Raw genomic sequence first — 19956 nt, 5'->3', positions numbered from 1 at the left:
TTAACAGCAAATGTTTGGTAATACCTCCTTTACAATCCTGAAGTGAAATTCATAGATGATATAATCCTTTATCCTTCTTCTTTTAAATCAATATGATGCCATAACTATAATGCAAAGGAAAAATAAAGGAAAGCTACTTATACTAAAATTATATGTATTTCGATACGTGCATGTTTTGGCCTGACTTATCGAGACCGGGGCCAGCAAATTGCTCCGCAGAGGCCCTGATAGTAAATATTTTGACTTTGTGGGCCACACTACTCCACTCTGCCTTCATAGTATGAAAGCAGCCATAGACAATGCAAAGAATGGGCATGGCTGTGTGCCAATAAAACTTTATTTATGAAAACAGGCAGTGGGGGGCTTCCCTGGTGGTCCATTGGGTAAGACTCTGCGCTCCCAATGCAGGGGGCCCGGGTTCGATCCCTGGTTGGGGAACTAGATCCTGCATGCATGCGACACCTAAGAGTCTACATGCTGTAGCTAAAAAAAAGAAAAAGGATCTTGCATGCCGCAATGAAGATCCCACGTGCTGCAAGTAAGACCTAGTGCAACCAAAATAAATAAATAAATATTAACAAACAAACAAAAAACAGGCAATGGGGCAGATTTGGCCCAGGGCCTTAGTTTGCAGACCGCTGGTCTAAAAGATATAGTCAGAGGCCAGTATTATTGATATGCAGAATCACTGAAGATTCCACACTGCAGACCAATTTGGACTTGTTGTATCCACAACTCAAAGATGATGATCCAGGTTGTGCTGGTGTCATGATTTCCAAAATGGTGGCCAACTCTTGGTAAAGTTCCAAACAAATCAACGAACATTCTCTTGATTTATACAGTGACTACATTCCTGGATAATTAAGTGTCTATTAAAACCTAATGAAAAATACTGTGTGTGTATATGTAAAAGACAGTTTGATTCTAGGTACAGAAAATTATAGAGAGGTTCTTCACCTGCCTAATATCCTGAGGGGCACTGGAAAGTCAAAAGGGGTGGAGGACAATTCTTGGATGTTTGGTGCTGTCTTACATGTTGCAGGGTATGTGACATCTCATGACCTGCCATTAAGTGCCACTAGCATCATCATCATTGCAAGAGCAAAAAACAAAACAAAACAAAACAAAAAACAAAGGTTACAGAAGGCTTCTTGGGGGAATAATGCCATTTCTGCTGGAAACCGTGGCTTTAGGGCCAGGTGAAATTTTCGCCCACAGGTAAGTGAAATGTACATGCACGGGTGAGAGTAAAAACCCTAAGTTGCCTCGTTTTGCCCCAAACTGGCTAAGGTTAAGTTGAGTTGAGCATACACCCAAGAGAGAATTAAAATTCCATTCATGGGAAAAGAAAGAACATTGCAGTTTTTGTTTTACCACACTTGAGTTAGTGAACTGGCACATTTGTACCCATACAGATGTTAACACAGCTGGGTTTTCTCTCTCTCTCTCTTTCTCTTTTTCTTTTCAGATCATTCAGATGGAAAAATATATATATAAACCAAAGACAGATCTTCTCAAAAATACAGGAGGCCAATAACCCCCAGAAACTGCAAAAACGGATCCACGTTTTGGAAACCCGTTTGCATCTCGTACGTAAGGTGTTCTCTGGGGGAATTCCCTGGTGGTCCAGTGGTTAGGACTCCATGCTTCCACTGTAGAGGGCACGGATTCTATCCCTGGTCGGGGAACTAAGATCCCACGTGCTGCAACGTGACCAGAAAACAAACAAACAAACAAAACTCTGCAAACAACTCTGCCTCCCTTTGCTAAGAGGGAAGAATGATGTCTGTGAAGCCATTAGCAGAACATACTCATCTCATTGGTTGAGTCGGGATAAGGTGGACGATGGTGTGCACACAGGCCAGGCAGCACTCCAACCATTGTTCTGTGGGCCTGGGGTGGGAGGTGAGGGGAAGACCCTTCAACCCTCTGGCTGCCTTCTGGAAGCTTGTCTCATGCCCCAGGAGTGAGCCTTATTTTGAAGCAGAGCCCTCCTTGCAGGTCACTGTACACTTTGACAAGATGCTGACCACCAATGCGAAGCTCCGGAAGGAGATTGAGGACCTACGGTATGAGAAGGCTGCTTATGACAACATCTATGAGCAGATTCATCGGCGCTTGTTGATGCAGAAGAAAACAATGAATATGGCCATCGAGCAGTCTGCGCAGGCCTATGAGCAGAGGTGGGCTGGGGGAGAGACCCTGGGGGCAAAGATGTCTCAGCCCCCTGCTGAGCTTCCTACCCTGGGCCACCTCTACCCACTGTGCTTATGTGTTGAGGAACCTGAAATCATCATCATAACTCTGAGTGCTGATTTTGTGTCGGCCAAGCATGATGCTAGATGCTCTGGGTAGTATTTCAACCTTCACAACAGCCCTAGGAGTTATTATCCCCATTTTACAGACCAGAAAATGGAGGCTTAGAGATGCCAAAATACTTACCTGAGATCCAAATAAATGGCAGATGTGGTGGAGTTGCGACTCAAACCCCTATGCTGTACCATCTCCCCCAGGTGTCCCTGCCTCTAGTCCTAGGGGTCCCTCTCAGTCTGGGCTGTCTCCCGGCTTCACACCTAGAGGGGCAAAAGGCATGCAGTTTAGTGGTGAAGAGTGCAGATTTTGGAGTCAGAGAGATCTGGGTTTGAACCCTGGCTCCATCACTACTACATTGTTGGAGGACCCCTTCAGGTGGTAGTGAGGATTAAATAATATGTGTATATAAGCGAGTGGCTGGGACATAGTACTTGACAAGTGGTGATGATGACGGTACTAGTGATAATGGTGATGTGTGATGATGCTGATGGTGGTGATACTGCTGATGGTAATGATGATACTGACGATGGTGGTGACGGTGGTGAAGATCATGATGGTGGTGGTGATGCTGCTGGTGATGATGTTGCTGATGGTGATGATGATCATGATGACGGTGGTGATGGTGGTGGTGATGATGATGATGATAGAAAATCATTTCCTCAGGGTGGTCTAGAGCTGTCAACTGCTGTCATTCAGGTGAGGAAAGTTGTTCCTCTACTCCCAGAAACCTCCATGATTAAAAGGAGTGATGGTCATTGACCAGGCAGGAAGTCTGTCTGGACTGGTAGGGAGAGGGGAGGAGAAGGAAGGTGCCTCCGGACATTCAGACTCTGTCGTGCCCCCCTCGCCCAGGCTGGAAGCCATGGCTCGAATGGCTGCCATGAAGGACCGCCAGCAGAAGGACATCTCTCAATACAACCTGGAGATCCGAGAGTTGGAGCGTCTCTATGATCATGAAACCAAGCTCACATCCTTCCTACTCATCAAGCTGAATGATCGAGTGTGAGGAGCAGTCCAAAAAGGAAGAAGGTAACGCTTTCCAGGTGTCCTCTTTTCTCTCTCTCTCTCTCAACTGAAGGTGCCTGAGTCTCCTTGTAGTAGGTTTGCCAAATTTAGCAAATAAAAATACAAGATGCCGTTAAATTTAAATTTCACATAAACAATGAATAAAATTTTAGTCTCATGTAGTATTTGAGACATACTTATACTAAAAACTTATTTGTGGTTTATCTACAATTGGGATATATTTATACTGTTAAAAATATATCATTTGTGTCAGGACTACCCTGGTGGTCCCATGGTTAAGACCCTGTGCTTCCACTGCAGGGGGCAGGGTATTGATCCCTGGTTGGGAAACTAAGATCCTGCGTGCTGTGCAGTGTGGCCAAAGGAAAAAAAAATATATTGTTTGTCTGAGATTCAAATTTAACTGGATGCCTTGGGTTTTATCTGCCACCCATAACCTGTAGGATGTGTCCTCACCCTGTGGCTCTCCTTCCATTGTTTAGAGGAGGAGCTTGTGTGTCAGAGGTCCCCAAGACCACCCCCGGGCTGGGTGATTCTCAAAGAGGACTCACAAGACTCAGCAAACATGGCTATGATGTAGGGACACAAAGAAAAATCAGCAAAGAGAAAAGGTGCGTGGGGCGAAGTCCAGAGGAAACCAGGCACAAGCTTCCAGGATCTTCTCCCATTGGAGTCACACAGGGCATGCTTAATTCCTCCAGCATCTAATTGTGACAACACATATGAAGAGTCGTCTGCTTGGGGAGCTCATTAGAGACTTGGTGCCCAAGATTCTTGCTGGAGGCTGGTCACGTAGGCACCCTCTCCCCAGCACATACCAAAATTCCAGCTTCCCAGCAGGAAGGCAGGTGTTAGGCATAAAGCACACTGTCCTTACAGTCTGGGCTCAGGAGCCACACTTACCGTTTAGGAAAGTTTTATATCAGTGTAGGGAGCTGTTCACCATTTAAGTTCCCAGATGAAGGCCAAGGGCCAACCTTGCAAGCAGGCTTTTCTAAGGAGAGCAGTCTCAGGTCTGCTATGTTAACTCTCTCCTCAACAGATTGAAGGGAGAGCCCCCTGTGCAGCTGCATTTGTTTTTTTTCTTTCAGCCCCTTCTGTCCCTTCCTACCTTATTTGCAACTGTATGGCTGGAAGTGTTTTTCTGAGAAATCCCATCTCTCACTCTCTAACATTACAAAAACCACCTTTTGGACCTTCTGTCCATCCATCCATCCATCCATCCATCCTTCCATCCTCCATCTATCCATCCATCCATCCACCCATCCATCTTCCATCCTTTATCCATCCATCCTTCCATCCTCCATCCACCCACCCATCCATTTACTGAGCCACTGGCTTATGCCAGCTTCCATTCTCTATGCTTGGCATGCATGGCTTCCATTTAACCTTCACAGCATCTCCAAGAGGCAGACATTATTATTAACACCCCCAGTTGACATATGAGGGCAGTGCAGCTGAGAGAGGATACATGGATATAGCCAAGGTCCTCTGCAATGTAAGTAACAGATCCAGGACGCCATCCCAAGTGTGTCTGCCCCCCAAAGCCTGAGGTCCTACTACTATCCTCTTCTCTCTCCTAATCCACTGAGCAGCCTCAAGATTCCACTAGGCATCCAAGACCCGAACTGTGCAGTCAATAGGAGTTCTCCCATTCACTGCCACTCCAGTCGACTTGTGCATCCATCCTTCCTCTTCTCACTGCCTCAGCCTTGTCATCTTTCTCATCACATCTCCTCTAGCAGCTTCTGCTGTGTCTCCCAGCCTCCAGGCTCCTCCTGTTCCTGTGACACGGCAGGGGTAAGTTCTTCATGATCAGTTGGCTCCTTCCTTCATCCATCCAACCATTGCATTCTTGGTCTTCCAACAAATTTTAATGATCACCTATCCTGAAACAGGCACCGTGTTGGGGACCAGAGACAGAGCAGTGATCAAGACAGTGTTAGTCCTTGATGTCACAGAGCTTATGTTTTAGATATGGAGACACACAAAAAAACAAGCAAATAGACAAATACAAACACTTCAGGTTGTGATAGAACCTTTGAAGGAAGAAAACAAGGGATTGAGATGGAAAAGTAACAGGGAGACCTCTCTTGGATAGGATGGACAAGGAGGGGCTGTTCAGACTGTGATCTAAAGGATGAAAAGAGTCCAGTTGTGCAAGGGTGAGGAATCCAGGCAGAGACAAAGGCCCAGAGGCAGGAACGTGTTAACTGGAGTGTAGACGCAAAGCTGGAGAAACAGGCAGAGGCCACTCCTGCAGGACTGACCATGTGCCAGGAACTGGGCTACGTGTTGGGAGACGGTGGGGAGTAAGACAGAGGTCCTGTCCTTCTGGAGCTGAACTTCTGTCAGGGGAGATGACAAATTGGCAAATGCAAAAGTTAATCTGATCTCTCGGGAACCCATGAGCATGATGAAGAAAACAAAACAGGATAATTGACAGAGAGTAACCAGGGGCTGCTTTATCTAGGGTGGTCAGGGTGGGCCTCTTGGAGGAGGTACTGTTTGGGCAGAGACTTGAATGATAGCAGAGAACCAGCCACATGGAAGACTGGGAGAAGCACATCCCAGGAAGAAGGAATTGCAGGTGTAAAGGCCCTGAGGTGGGAGTGAGGTAGGCATATTTCTAGAACAGAGAGGAGGCCAATGTGGCTGGAGTGAGTTGATGCCAACAAGAGAGTGGTAGGAGATGAAATTGGAGGGGTGAGGAGGAGCCAGACCACACAGGCCCTTATAGGCTGCACAGGGAGCTCACGCTGATTCTAAGTGTGGTGGGAAGCTATCAGAAGATTTAGGCAGACTAGTGACTGAGTCTGATAGTGACCAGGCACTGAGGGTTAGAGGGGATCAGATCTTAAATGATGCCGAGAAACTTCAGCTTCATCCCAGGGACAGTAGGGAGCCACACATGAAAAGGGGTCACGTGGCCAGATGTGCCTAGGAAGATCTAGAAAGATCCTTCTGATCGCCATGTGGAGGCCAAATCAGAGAGACAAGGCTGGATTCAGGAGAGGTGGGGCTATTGCAGGCATCAGGCTGAGGAGCAAGGCTTGGAGAACTTTCTTTGTTCTAATGCCTTGAATCTGCCAAGCTCTGAGACTGCTTAAGGCCCTCTGCCAAGAGGGCTTCCCCGGCCTTCATCCTGCTCACGTCACCTCCTTCCCTGGCCACGCAGCTACCCCATCACAGCACCTACTACATCTCCTCCATTGCCTGGGCCACAATGGTAATTATTGGATTTCTTTTTCTGTTTACTTGGCTATCTCTTTTTCTTTTCTTTTTGTAGCTGATTCTTCCACTAAAAGCTCTGTGGGGCAGTGATTTTGTAGCTATGGAGCCCAGCACAGTGTCTGGAACATAGTAGACAATCAATTAGATATTCATGAAGTGGCTAAGGAGGGAAGCTCCCACTCCATCTCATGGGAAAGTCTAGCCCCCTCCCCAGGGCACAATGATAATGCTATGGAGCACATCCCTCCACTGGGCACTACTCTGAGCGGCTTCCCTTTCAGACTCATGGTTGCCAGTTCTTCCTTTTCTAGCTCTCAAGGCAAAGAAGCATGGGAAGAAGAACAAGGGTGAGAGTTTTGAGAGCTATGAGGTGGCTCACCTCCTGCTGCTGAAGCTGACAAAGAATGGCAACCTGAATCAGCTCATCGAGGAGTTTCTGGCCAAGGAGGAGAAGAATTTTGCTCAGTTCATGTATGTCACAGAGCTCAACAATGACATCAAGATGATGCACAAGAAGACTGAGAGAATCCAGGTCAGGGCACCTCTTCTTTCCCAGGCCAGGGGCCCACCTGCTCCCACAGCAGCCTTCCCCAAAGCGGGTTCCTTGGAACATTCCTTGAGATACTCGGCAGAAAAAGGGGGTTCAATTCAAAAAAGTTTAGGAAATACTATATTCCCCCAGTGTTCTCCCCCCTACATTTTAACCTTCCTGAAATTGGTATTTGTCTTCCAGTTGATACATACACTTAATGTGTTCATGTCCCCTCACCCCCAATAAGTGACATTTAAAATCCATGGTATGTCTTATAATCCAGAGTTCAGTAAACTATAGCCACAGCCAGATATGCCCTTTGGCCTGTTTTTGTACAGTCCATGAGCCAAGAATGGTTTCACATTTTTAAAGGGTTGTAAGGAAACAAAGTATGCAAGACAGACTATATGTGGGCTGCAAAGCCCCAAATATCGACAATCTGGCCCTTTGCCTTAAAAGCTGGCTGACCCCTGTTAATCAACAGCTTCACAGAATTGAGGAGAGATGGTAAACTAATCTTGGAGAGAGTTGATGTATATGAGCATAATAAAGGCTCTGACAAATCCTACAGTAAAGAAACTATTTACCTTGTTGAATCCATAATTTCCCAAACTTAATTGGCTCCCTGGACTACTTACTCCGCAGAACACACATAACCAGCCTTTGGAACTGTCTGCACAGGAGAGAGTCTAAACTCCTTAGTGTGACACTCCAGTCCCTTCAAAATTTGGCTTCAACCTGCCCCTGCATGCTCAGCTCCCATCATGACCACCAAGGCACTCTCATCAGCTGCCAGTCCCAGCTTCCCCCTGCATTTCCCTCCTCTGAGGCTTTCCTCATGCTATTCCCCGCCCCTCCCACTTTTCTTCTGATGCAATACCGCTCATTAGTCCTGACAGATGTCACCTCCTCTGGGAATTCATTACTCTTTCCTCTGAGGTCCCTGTGCTCAGGGGAGACTGAGGGGAGCCCTTCCTTTTGCAATGTCACTGTTTCCTGAATGTGGGGCCATGTGCAAGTAGATATGCCTGTGCGAAAATGTAATTCAGAAAAATATAAGGAAAAAGTACAGGTCACCAAAATATCACCACTCAGAGACACTGCCAATAAATATTTTGGTGACATTGCTTTACGAAGGCAGTGTGCACTTAAGCATGTGTCCGTGCGCGCGCACACACACACATACATACACACACTCCCCTAGATGCCCATTTATAGTACTGGGTGTATACTAGATAGTTCGTGCTGTTTAATAATCTTTTTTCTTCAACAATTCATCATAGATACTGCCCAACATCTTCTATGTTCTTTTCAGTGGCTTCTGGAGACCCTAGATGCTCTGTGGTAGTATCACAAAATTCTTCTTAAAAGAACAGATTCCCCAGGCCCTATCCCATACCTACAAACCTAGATTCTCTGAGAATAAGCCAGGAATCTGCATTTAAACCATATATTAAAAAAAATTAATTAATTTATTTATTTTTGGCTGCATTGGGTCTTCGTTGAGGTGCGCGGGCTTCTCATTGCAGTGGCTTCTCTTGTTGCGGAGCACGGGCTCTAGGCATGCAGGCTTCAGTAGTTGTGGCACGTGGGCTCAGTAGTTTTGGCTCACGGGCTCCAGAGCGCAGGCTCAGCACTTTCAGCGCATGGGCCTAGCTGCTCCGTGGCATGTGGGCTCTTCCGGGACCAGGGCTCAAACCTGTGTCCCCTGCATTGGCAGGAAGACTCCCAGCCACTGTGCCACCAGGGAAGCCCTAAACCATATTTTAATTTGAGACCCTTTCCCCCCCACAATGTAAATGTACCATCGTTTACTTAACCGATCCCCAACCGGTAGACATGTAGGTTGTCCCTAACGGAGATTACAGATAATAGCACAAGGGACAGCCTTGAGTGGCCACCTTGCCCACATGTCCTATTGTTTCCATGGGACAGACTCCTAGAGATGGTATTGCCCCATCAAAAGGTGCTTGCTGGGCTTCCCTGGTGGCGCAGTGGTTGAGAGTCCGCCTGCCGATGCAGGGGACACGGGTTCATGCCCCGGTCCGGGAGGATCCCACATGCTGTGGAGCGGCTGGGCCCGTGAGCCATGGCCGCTGGGCCTGCGTGTCCGGAGCCTGTGCTCTGCAACGGGAGAGGCCACAACAGTGAGAGGCCTGTGTACTGAAAAAAAAAAAAAAAAAGGGTGCTTGCCTTTTACATTTGGACACACTGTTCTAGCCCAGGAGTTCTCAAATCTAGTCCCTGGACCAGCAGCATCTCCTGGGAACTTGCGAGAAATGCACATTTGTGGGCCTCACGCAGACATACTGAATCAGAACCTCTGGTGTGGGGCCCGGATATCTGTGTTTTCACAAACCCCCAGGTGATTCTGATTCATGCTAGAGCTTGAGAACCCCTGCTCTGGAGCTGCCCATCCATTACCATAACCATCAGCTACATGGGGCGACTTAAGTTTAAATCAATTTAAATTAAATTAAAAAATGAGTTCCTCAGTGGGACTAGCCACATTGCAAGTGCTCTGTGCCCATGCGTGGCTAGTGGCTGCAGTGCTGGACGGCACAGATAGAACATTGCCACCATTGCAGCAAATCCTACTGATTATACACAATTCTCCAGAAAGGGTGAACCACCCACCTGTTCATGCCTACATCCTCCTTTTAATTCAGAAACATCAGAAAGAACCTCCAAGGACATAAGAGGGGTCCAGGGGTTCTGGGGCTACTTGAAATGGATAATTTAAATCCTCACCAACGCCTCGAGGCATTGGCTTATTTTTAGGTATGTTGGGCAGGGGAGCACTTGCTTTTCCTTATGGTCTGGTTCTCTCCTGAGCAGAATGAGGTTATCCGCTCACAATCCCAGCAGAAATCATCACATGAGGACAACTGCTCCATCCTGAGACAGCTGGAGGTAAGACCAGGGTGGGGAGGGAGGGATGCAGGAGTCTCCATTGTCTGTCAGGTGACCTGTCAGTTGGTTCTCAGGAGGAGGAAGATGTCTGCCCCATGACTATCTACTGGCCTGGGTCATGTCTTGACATGTCCCGACCTTTTGTTACAGGCAGCCTCTGCTACAGATCTTGCTGCAGAATTTTGTTCCTGAGGCTCTCTTTGTCCATTTTAAAGACTCTCCCACTTCAGGGAGGCTATCTCAGGCCCTTGTGCCTATAATTTCATCCCAGGCTGGTAAATTCCAGACAGATCTCTGCCTCAGTCTTTTATTCTCTCTCCCCCTTGTCCTGGCTGTGGCCTGTTCTCAATCAATAATAGTAATTACAAACATTTCCTGAGCCATTACTACATACTAGGCACTGGGCTAAGTGCTTTGCTTGCATTATCTCATTTAATCCTCACAACAGCTCTATGAGGTAGGTGATATGATCTATTTTACAGATGAGGAAACTGAGGTTCAGGGAAGTAATTGCCAACATCATGGAGCTGGGATACTGCATGAGCTTTGCATTGCATTCAGCTGCTAATAATAGGGACCCAAAATAACAGTGGCCTAAGCAATAGAAGTTTATTTACTTTGTTAAAACATAAATCTGGAGATAAACACTTCAGGGCTGGTCATTATGTCATCAGTAACCCAGCCTTCTCCTTTCAGTTTTTCCATCTTTAGTGTGTGGCTTACACTCTCAAGGATGCCTCATGGTTGTATTATGGCTGCCAGTGGCCCACCCATCACATACACATTCCAAGCAGAAAGAAAGTAGGGAAGGAAAAAAAGGCCTTGCTAATTGAGTTAGTCAGCTTAAAAGTTTTTTCCCTGAATTCTCAGCCAGTGACTTCTGTATCTATGTCTCACTGGCCATCCCTATTGCAAAGGAGGGTTGGAGATATAACTTTTAGCCGGCACATTGCCACCCCAAATACAATCAGCATTTTGCTATTAAGGTATAAGGGGAGAATGGATAGCAAATGTCTGGCAAAGATATGAACCAGAGAGTTTGACTGCAAAGCCCTGTTCTTATCCAGTAGTTCCTGGCCCAGGAACTACAATCCTTGGTCATTTCCCTTCCTTTCTCTGTGGCTTATTTCTACTCTTGGCATGCAGGTGGCAGAAAGGGTTGGCCATGCCATTCTCTCATGCGCCACTGGAGGGCAGCAAAGCACCTCTCAGGCTCAGCAACCTCTCCCAGGACTCGGGGATGGGGAATGTAGACTTGCAGGCAGGGCCCAAGTTCAAGGAGACTCTCCTTAAGTTGGACACATGCTTGGGGTCCCACATCCTCGGCTTTGAGCCATCCAGTGTCCAAATGCTTCCTTGGGGTTGGGACTTGTGCTGTTCTGCCTCTTGGGGTTTTGAAGGCCTAAAGGGGGACACAGTTTGGGAAGGCTGACCAGGCAACCCCAAGCATCTCCCCCTGAAGACCTCTGCCTGAAGCCCTCCAGCAGCTCTTTGTTCCTTTGGCTTTAGTAGGAACTCCTGGAACCTCTTTTCAAATGCAAATACTCTAAGCAAGAGAATTTGTCTTAATAGCAATGGGCTCACTTAGAACCCACTTTTCTTACCCCCCTGCTAAAGATCGCTTCCATCTCCTCTACTCTTGGAACCTTTCCACTTAACTTCCATTTCATCCTCCCCTCTGGGAGAAGTGGTGAGACCAGTCCTTTAATGGGAGGGTTTTGCATAGGAGTTAAGCAACCAGGCCCTGGGAACAAATGCTTGGGTATGACTCCCAGAAGAGTTGCTTCCTGGCTGTGTGACTTTGAGAAAGTGACTTAACCTCTCTGAGGCTCTGTGTCTCACCTGTAAAGTGGGGATTAAAAATTGTACTCACTTTGTAGGGCTGTGAAGATTGAATAAGATACTGCAATGTACACGCTTGGCACAGTGCAGGGCAGAGAGCTATAAACATAGCTATCATTATTGTTGTTGTTTATCCTGTAAGTCAATAAAACCTCAAATCACCATCATCTTGTTACCAAATAATTGTCCAAATAAAGAGTTGTGCCCATGGTCAGGTATTAGACAACTCAATACAGAGGAGCTAAACACAAGTTCACTTTTCTTCTCTGACTTCAATATTCCTCATCTGAAAACTGGGGCAGTTGTGAGGATAAGTTAAGATGATGTATGTAATATGCCTGGAACATTTTAGGTGCTGGACATGTGTTGTCACTGTCACATCAGGCTTTAAGAATGTTTTTAATCATGTGATCTTTTTTTTTTTTTGGCTATGCCGCGCAGCTTGTAGAATCTTAGTTCCGTGACCAGGGATTGAACTCATGCCCTCTGCAGTGGAAGCACAGAGTCCTAACCACCGGACCACCAGGGAATTCTCAACCATGTGATCTTTTAATGCACCTTTAGAATGAGGGGGGGCTCTTGCTGTCATATGAGGAAATGCAGCCCTGGGAACTGAATATTCCAGTGTTTGGGATGGAGGAAGCTGCCTGGTGTGGTGGTTGAGAGACAGTTCAAACCATGGCTTCCCTCTCCTGGCTGTATTCCTTAAAGCCTCAGTTTCCTCACCTGGAAAATGGGGGTGTGAATAGGGCCCTTTGGGATCCTTATTTGGAATGGTCTGTACGGAGCTGGTGGGAACAGGGCCCAGTTCACCTTTGCAAGCTGAGAACTCAGAGTGACAGGCAGGAAGCCACTGAAGCACTCATCCCAGAGCAGCGATTCTCAGTCTGGGCTGCAAGTCAGAATCACCTCGGAGGCTTTAAAATTCCTGATGCCTAGGCTGCATCCCAGACCAAGATGTCTAAATCTCTGAGGCTGGAGTTTGGGCAGCAAATGTTTAAATACTCCCACGTGATACCAATATGAAGCCAAAATTGTGATCCAGTGGACTCACAGAAGTTCTCAAATTTTATCATGCATCAGGATCACCTGCATTAAATACAGATTGCCAGGCCCACCCCCAGAGCCTCTGATTCATTCCGTCTGGACTGGATCCCAGGAATCTGCATTTCTAACAAGTTCCCTGGTGAAACTGATGCTGCTTGTCCTGGAACCCCACTTTGAGAACCACTGTGCTCTAATGAGATTTAAACTGAGTGGTGAAATTGGTTTGTTGGATTGCACCAGCATTTAAAAATAACAAGAGGGCTTCCCTGGTGGCGCAGTGGTTGAGAGTCCGCCTGCTGATGCGGGGGGCACAGGTTCGTGCCGCGGTCCTGGAGGATCCCATGTGCCACGGAGTGGCTGGGCCTGTGGGCCATGGCCGCTGGGCCTGTGAGGCCACAGCGGTGAGAGGCCCGCGTACCGCAAAAAAAAAAAAAAAAAAAAACAAGATAGAATAGAACAGAACAGAATGGAAAATACTAGAACACACAATAAGAATATGATTTGTGAATCTACAATTTCATTTGATTAGATAAATATATAAAAATACACACACGTATATAAGTATTGGGCTGCCATGTAAAATATATTCCTTCCTGTGGGCCATTTTTAAAAAATGAGTCACCAGCTTTTTAAAAATACTGTAATCCAGTACACATGTAGACACACATACACATATGTAAGTAAACAAAACTTACATTAAACAATAACTACCCTCACTACCTGCAATGCATGTTAGTATTTTCTCTTCCTTTCTTTTCTGATCATTTTATTTCATTTTTTAAAAAAATGTGGGTTGAGGCCAATTTAATGATTAAATTGATCTCGCACCCCTTTAGAGGTTTGCAGACCTGCACTTTGGAGATCCTGGCTCCAGAGGGTCCTAAATCCTCATCGCCAGCAAAAGCTTTCATGTGAGGGCTGAGCCCAGGGTGATGACCTGGCTGACCTGGATGGGAATTGGGGTCTGCCACAGGAGAAACTAAAGAAGACCATGGAGCAGGCAGATATGTATGAGAACAACTACAAGGAGATCAACAAGACCTTGGAGTATCTCAAGAACTCGGTTGAGAATCTGTTTAAGAAGGTAAATTGTGATGCCACCAAGATCCTGGTGCAGTTAGGGGAGACAGGGAAAATCACTGATACCAACCTCCCACAGTACTTTGGTGAGTCGAGCTGGGGTAGCAACCTTTTCCAGAGATTTCTATGACCAGACCCAAGGACTTGTTCTTTTGGAGGTAGTGAGCCTGGTGGTGAAGCATATGGGCACTAAAGCCAGCTTGGTTGGGTTCAAATCTTGGTTCTACTCTTACTAGCTGTGTGACTTTGGGCAACTTTCTGAACCTCTCTGTGCTTTAGTTTTTTCATCCAAAAAAATATTGGGAGGATTAAATAAAAGAGTAGTTCTTAGAGAAATAGTACATGATCATCTCAATAGATGCAGAAGGAAGTATTTGACATAATTCAACATCCATTCATGATAAAAACTCTCAACAAACTAGAACTAGAAGGAAACTTTCTTACCTGATAAAGGGCATCTACAAAAACACCTACAGCTAACCTCATACTTAATGGTGAAAAAACTGAATGTTTTTCTTCTAAGATCAGGAACAAGGCAAAGATGTTTGCTCTCGCAACTCCTATTCAATATTGTGTTGGTGGTCCTCGATAAGGAAATAAGGCGATAAAAAGTAATGAAAGGCATTTAGATTGGAAAAGAAGAAATAAAGGGCTCAGAGCAGTGCCTGGCATGTAGCAAATGCCTATTAACTATAACACACATTTCTAGGCATAGGCCTTGAACTCAGGATAGAGAGGGAGGATGCACCTACAGAGATCATGACAATTTAGAATGAATGGCTTCCACTACTCTTAGAATAAAATGTAAGGCTCTTAATACAATCTGTTTTTGAGAGGTTCCCAAGACACCTCCCTCCCACCAGTTTCAGTGATTCACTAGGAGGGCTCCTGGATTCAGCATATAGTCATATTCATGGCCCTGATTTATTATAGCAAAAGGATACAAAGCAAAATCAGCAAAGGAAAAAGGGGCTTGGGGTGAAGTCTGGAGGAAACCAGGAGCAAGGTTCCTCTTCCAGTGGGTTCACACAGAATGAGCTTAATTCCTCCAGCAATGGGTTGTGACAACACAAGTGAAATGTTGTCAACCAGAGAAGCTCACTGGATACTCATTGCCCAGGGTTTGGATTGGGGGCTCATCATATAGGCACCTCCAGCATGACACATACCCAAATTCCAGACTCCCAGAAAGAATAGTGAGTATTCAGCATAAATCACATTTTTTATACCACAGTTTAAATATGATGAGCCACTCTTTTAACAGTTAATGGTAGTGGGGACCTTCCTGAAATGCAAATTCCCTGATGCTATCCAAGGGCCAATCTGGTAAGCAGCCCTTTCTAAGAGCAGTCAGGCTTTGCTGCGTTAACTCTTTCTTACCCACAGCCTATCAGGTTCTTTATAGCCTGGCCCCTACTTACATTTTTCATCATCTCTTGTCCTGCTCTCCCTCCTTTCTCACCACATTCAGCCACAGTGCTCTCCTCTCTGTATTTTCTTTTTTTTTTTTTTTTGCGGTACGCGGGCCTCTCACTGTTGTGGCCTCTCCCGTTGCGGAGCACAGGCTCCGGATGCACAGGCTCAGCGGCCATGGCTTACGGGCCCAGCTGCTCCGCGGCATGTGGGATCTTCCCGGACCGGGGCACGAACCCATGTCCCCTGCATCGGCAGGCGGACTCTCAACCACTGCGCCACCAGGGAAGCCCCTCCTCTCTGTATTTTCAAATCCCTCCCCCAACTCATCCCCGCCACAGGGCCTTTGCATGGGCTGTTCCTGGGATACTCATCCCATGCCCAGTTCCTCCTCATTCTCAGATCTCAGTTTAAATGCCCTCCCTCCAGCAAGGCCTCCCTCTGCTGCCCCATATGAAGCTGGTCCTCCCCTACCCACTATTATTCACTCTTACAGCAGTCCTATTATTTAATACTCACCCAGTTTGTCTCTATGTACAGGTAATTCTCATTATCTGAATCTATGAGGTTCTTGAGATCCAATAGCAAGGTTCAGATGCAAATCTTTTTGGTTCCTGACTTTCAGAGAGAATAGAAACGGTATGGGTTGTGTGAGTTTTTTTCAAAAAAATTATCCAGATCCAGTAGTTACTGAATTCAGATAATAGGCATCTGGATAGTGAGGGATACGTGTATTTATCTGCTGAACTTGCCTTTCTCTCCGTCCCCCCATTCATACTGAAGCTTATGTGCTTCATCAGGACAGGGACTGCACCTCTGTTATTGTTTATCGTCATTTTGTTTTTCTTCCATGCACTGTAGCACCATGCCTGGCATGATAGGCATCCAATAATAATTTGTGGAATGAATGAATAAATGAATGAATGAATTATTCTGGTGACTCCATGAGGCTATGAAACACGGTGGGAAGGGCAGCTCCCTCAAACTCAGAGACAGCACTGAGGAAAAAACCATAGTTTAAGGCAGAGCTTGCCCAGGGCTCCCAATTTTTAGTGTAACCCAGTGTTCCTCAATCTTCTTTTCATTATTGTCCCCTAAGGAGCCTTTTTATATTTTTATTTAATTAAAAGTTTTTTTAAAAAAATAAAATTATTTATTTATTTTTGGCTGTGTTGGGTCTTTGTTGCTGCACGCGGGCTCTCTCTAGTTGCGGAGAACAGGGGCTACTCTTCGTTGTAGTGTGCGGGCTTCTCATTGCTGTGGCTTCTCTTGTTGCAGAGCACTGGCTCTAGGTGTGCGGGTGTCAGTAGTTGCAGTGTGTGGGCTCAGTAGTTGTGGCTCGCGGGCTCTAGAGTTCAGGCTCAGTAGTTGTGCCGTATGGACTTAGTTGCTCTGCGACATGTGGGATCTTCCCGGACCAGGGCTCGAACCCATGTTCCCTGCCTTGGCAGGAGGATTCTCAACCACTGTGCCACCAGGGAAGCCCTAAGGAGCCTTTTTAGACATTCTTTTCCCAACTGCTCTGCCTTGTGGAATTTTAATACAGTTCATATACCATATAACTGTTTATGTCTTGTATGTATATCTGTACTTTATATATTAAAGAGTCAGATTATTTTTGCTTCTCAAGAACCAAATTGTGCCCTCTAGGGAACGTGTGATGTAACCCAAGAGAAAGCCTTGTCTATAGGAGCTCATGACCTGCTCCACTTCCTGTTGCTACCATTCATCTCCAGCAGGAGGCGCAACCTCTAGCCCACCCCCACCCCCGCCCCCACCGCCCCGGGACTCCGGTCTCCCAGCAGCCCTCTTGGTTCTGTTTATTTTTTTCCAGCCATCACTGAAAAGAAGACCAACGACCTGCTGCTGTTAGAATCCTACAAGCGGATCATGGAAATGGAAGTGGCGGAGATGGACGTCCCACCACCCTTCATCAACCCCTTCTGGGGTGGCTCTGCCCTCCTCAAGCCTGCAGAACCCATCAAGGTCATCCCCCCCGTGCTCGGGGCTGACCCCTTTAGTGACAGGTTGGATGGAGGTGAGTTCTTTCTTCCCGGACTTCTCTTTCTACTGCTCAATGACTCAGCCACAGATTCTGAAGTTTAGTTATCCTGGGTACTTTAAAAAAATTGCAACAACTTTGTGACCATTTGATGAACCTTAAAATGTGTAAAATTTCCAGGTTGTCAAGTTATGGGCACAGGAGATTTCCTGATCCTGGCTCCCACCTTCACCCTATGCTCTTGAGACTCGCTCCTCCATCTGTGACCTCCTTTCCTCAGCCCCATCCACATCCCCCAACCCCGTGGTTGAAGTGCCCGAGATGGTTCACGCCAGAGCTGAACTGTGGCCCTGCGGGCGCCTGCACGTTGATCTTTGCTTTTGGAGGCTGAAGCTCATGATACTCCCCCTCGTGGGGGTCTGCCCTTCTCTCCGAAGGTGGGGATATAATTGGCCCCACATAGTTTTTGGAGGGCAGTTTGGCAACACGTTCGGGAAGTCTGAGAAATGGTTATGTTACTGAGCCAGGTTCGGTTTTTGCGATATGCAGCAAGCCAAACGCTGAGAGTGGAGGGTTGCAGCTGAGAGGGGGCGTTATTCACAAGGCAGCGAAGCAAGGAGATGAGATGGGAGAACAAACATCCAAAATCCACCTCCCTGAAAGCAAGGGGCTCGGGTATTTATGGGATAAAGAATAAAGAAGCAGGGTGGTCCGAGGTGTGGGGAGTGTGAGGAAAGGCAATTGGAAAACGGTGCGGTAATCGGGGTTCTGTGCTGGTGTAACTAAGCTGTGGGCCTCTGCACGTTCAAGAGGTCATCCAGTGACACTCGCACGTGCCCAGTTAAAGGATTGGTGGTTCCTTCCAGTGTTAACCAGCTCACCTAGAACTAGACATAGCTGAATCCAAGCTCCTGGAAAACAGCTCAGGCAAACACATTGTTTAGGCTAAATGCTGCTTGGAGGACAAGCAAGTCTTTTGTAGCAATAATTAAAACGACCTTGCTTAGTGAAGGCAGGTTACAGGTGAAATGGGGTTGACTAATGATTACCTACGGTTTCAGATACACATGTTGAGTCTGTAATCTCACTTGTGGGGATTGGTCCTTCAAAGAAAAACTTATTCCAGGGTTAAAGATGGAAGTAGGAGGGTGATTGAACTGGAAATGACTGAAATGCTCACCCGTTAGAGATTGGTTAAATAAGTTATAGTTCACCCATGCATGCCATGGAATACTATGCAGCCACTAAAAAGAATGCAGTGGGCTGACATGAACTGACATGTATATATGGCATCTAGTGGCCAGGGATGCTGCTAAAAATCGTGCAGTGTACAGGACAGCCCTTCACAACCTGATTTATAATAAAGGGAGGGGGAGAGAGAGAGAAGGAAGGAGGAGGAGGAGGAGGCGGAGGAAGGGAAGGAGGAAGTTATCTTGATGATACATATAAAAACGAAGAGGATGTATACTGCTGACTTACAGTGGGTATTTCTGGGTGGTGGTTTGCAGAGAACTTTGCATTTCTAAGTTAATTCTGTATTGCTTAGAATTTTCTTTAAAATGACCTTGCATGACTTGAGTAATCAGAGGAAAAAAATTAGTATTTTGAAAAGCTGCCCCTCTTCTGTGAGCAACGTTTCAATTGTGCAGGTGTGCCAAGGAGGGAGGGAGGGGATGGCCAACAGGCGCTCATGCACAGGTGCACAGGCGTACACACATCTCCTGTTTGATTAATTCAAGGCACCTGAGACTTAGCAGGAGTGAAAACTGGGGCTGATGTCAGCCACCTTAGCACAGCTTCCCTTGGCCCTTTGAGTGCTTAAAGGAGGAGGGTGGCAGGGCACAGCTGTTGAGAACACTGTCCTCACAAGGTCAGGAATGTACAGATGTTGTCTTATTTCCGTTCAAGGGAATGTTGATAAACATTAGGTTCTCTTAGCCCACTAGCCTCTATGGCTTGTATGTGTGAATTAGAAGAGGCAAGCCCCTCTGGGCAGATTAATTAGGAAAAGGAGCCCCTGATGGGTAGACATGGCTTGGCAATCAAGTGGGGGGCTGGATTTCAGCCCTGTAGAAACAGGTGTCTTTGTGCAATCTACATCCTGAGCAGCGGCACGTGGTTACCCTATCTCCTTGATACTAAACCAAACTCATTTTTACATCCTCATCTTGGAGAAAAAAACAGTTATTGTCTGGCCATCCCTGAGCAGTACATCTCTGCCTGTCCTCCCCCTCCCTGGACTTTGAGAATTTTTACACTCCAACCCCCAGCACTATGGAGGGACACCAAACCAGGCTTGGATATCCTTGAACAGGGCAGAGAGGCACTGTCCCTGGGAAGGAAGCCCACCCCCTGCTGTGCTGGGTTTGATTTCCAAATTCCTCACACTAGTCCCATCTTTGGCACAGTGGACCAACCCCTGGACCACAGCAGCCTTCGGCAAATGGTGCTCAGCCACTACACCGCAAGAGAGTCTAGAAACAGGGATTTACACATGGACAGCGTGCCTGAAAAGGGGGACGATCTGAGGCCCAAGAAGAAGTTAACAGTCTGA

The 19956-nt window shown here is 46.7% G+C and overlaps 1 protein-coding gene across 1 annotated transcript in view; it reads left to right on the top strand.

Moving 5' to 3' along the window:
* Positions 1 to 19956, top strand: part of CCDC63 (coiled-coil domain containing 63) — a 28065-nt gene extending 8109 nt beyond the window's left edge. Inside the window, 10 exon segments of the mRNA XM_027125272.1 lie at positions 1469 to 1492; positions 1494 to 1589; positions 2002 to 2183; positions 3166 to 3309; positions 3311 to 3342; positions 6885 to 7105; positions 9944 to 10018; positions 13881 to 14073; positions 17235 to 17438; positions 19811 to 19956. Coding sequence (XP_026981073.1) covers positions 1469 to 1492; positions 1494 to 1589; positions 2002 to 2183; positions 3166 to 3309; positions 3311 to 3342; positions 6885 to 7105; positions 9944 to 10018; positions 13881 to 14073; positions 17235 to 17438; positions 19811 to 19956 — 1317 coding nt within the window.

This window comes from Aethalodelphis obliquidens, unplaced genomic scaffold (assembly GCF_003676395.1).
Source record: "Aethalodelphis obliquidens isolate GAN/ISIS:26980383/991018 unplaced genomic scaffold, ASM367639v1 scaffold28, whole genome shotgun sequence".
NCBI classification, from domain to species: domain Eukaryota; kingdom Metazoa; phylum Chordata; class Mammalia; order Artiodactyla; family Delphinidae; genus Aethalodelphis; species Aethalodelphis obliquidens.
Note: the sequence above shows the minus strand (reverse complement) of the source record. Positions and strands in the feature narration are given on the sequence as shown.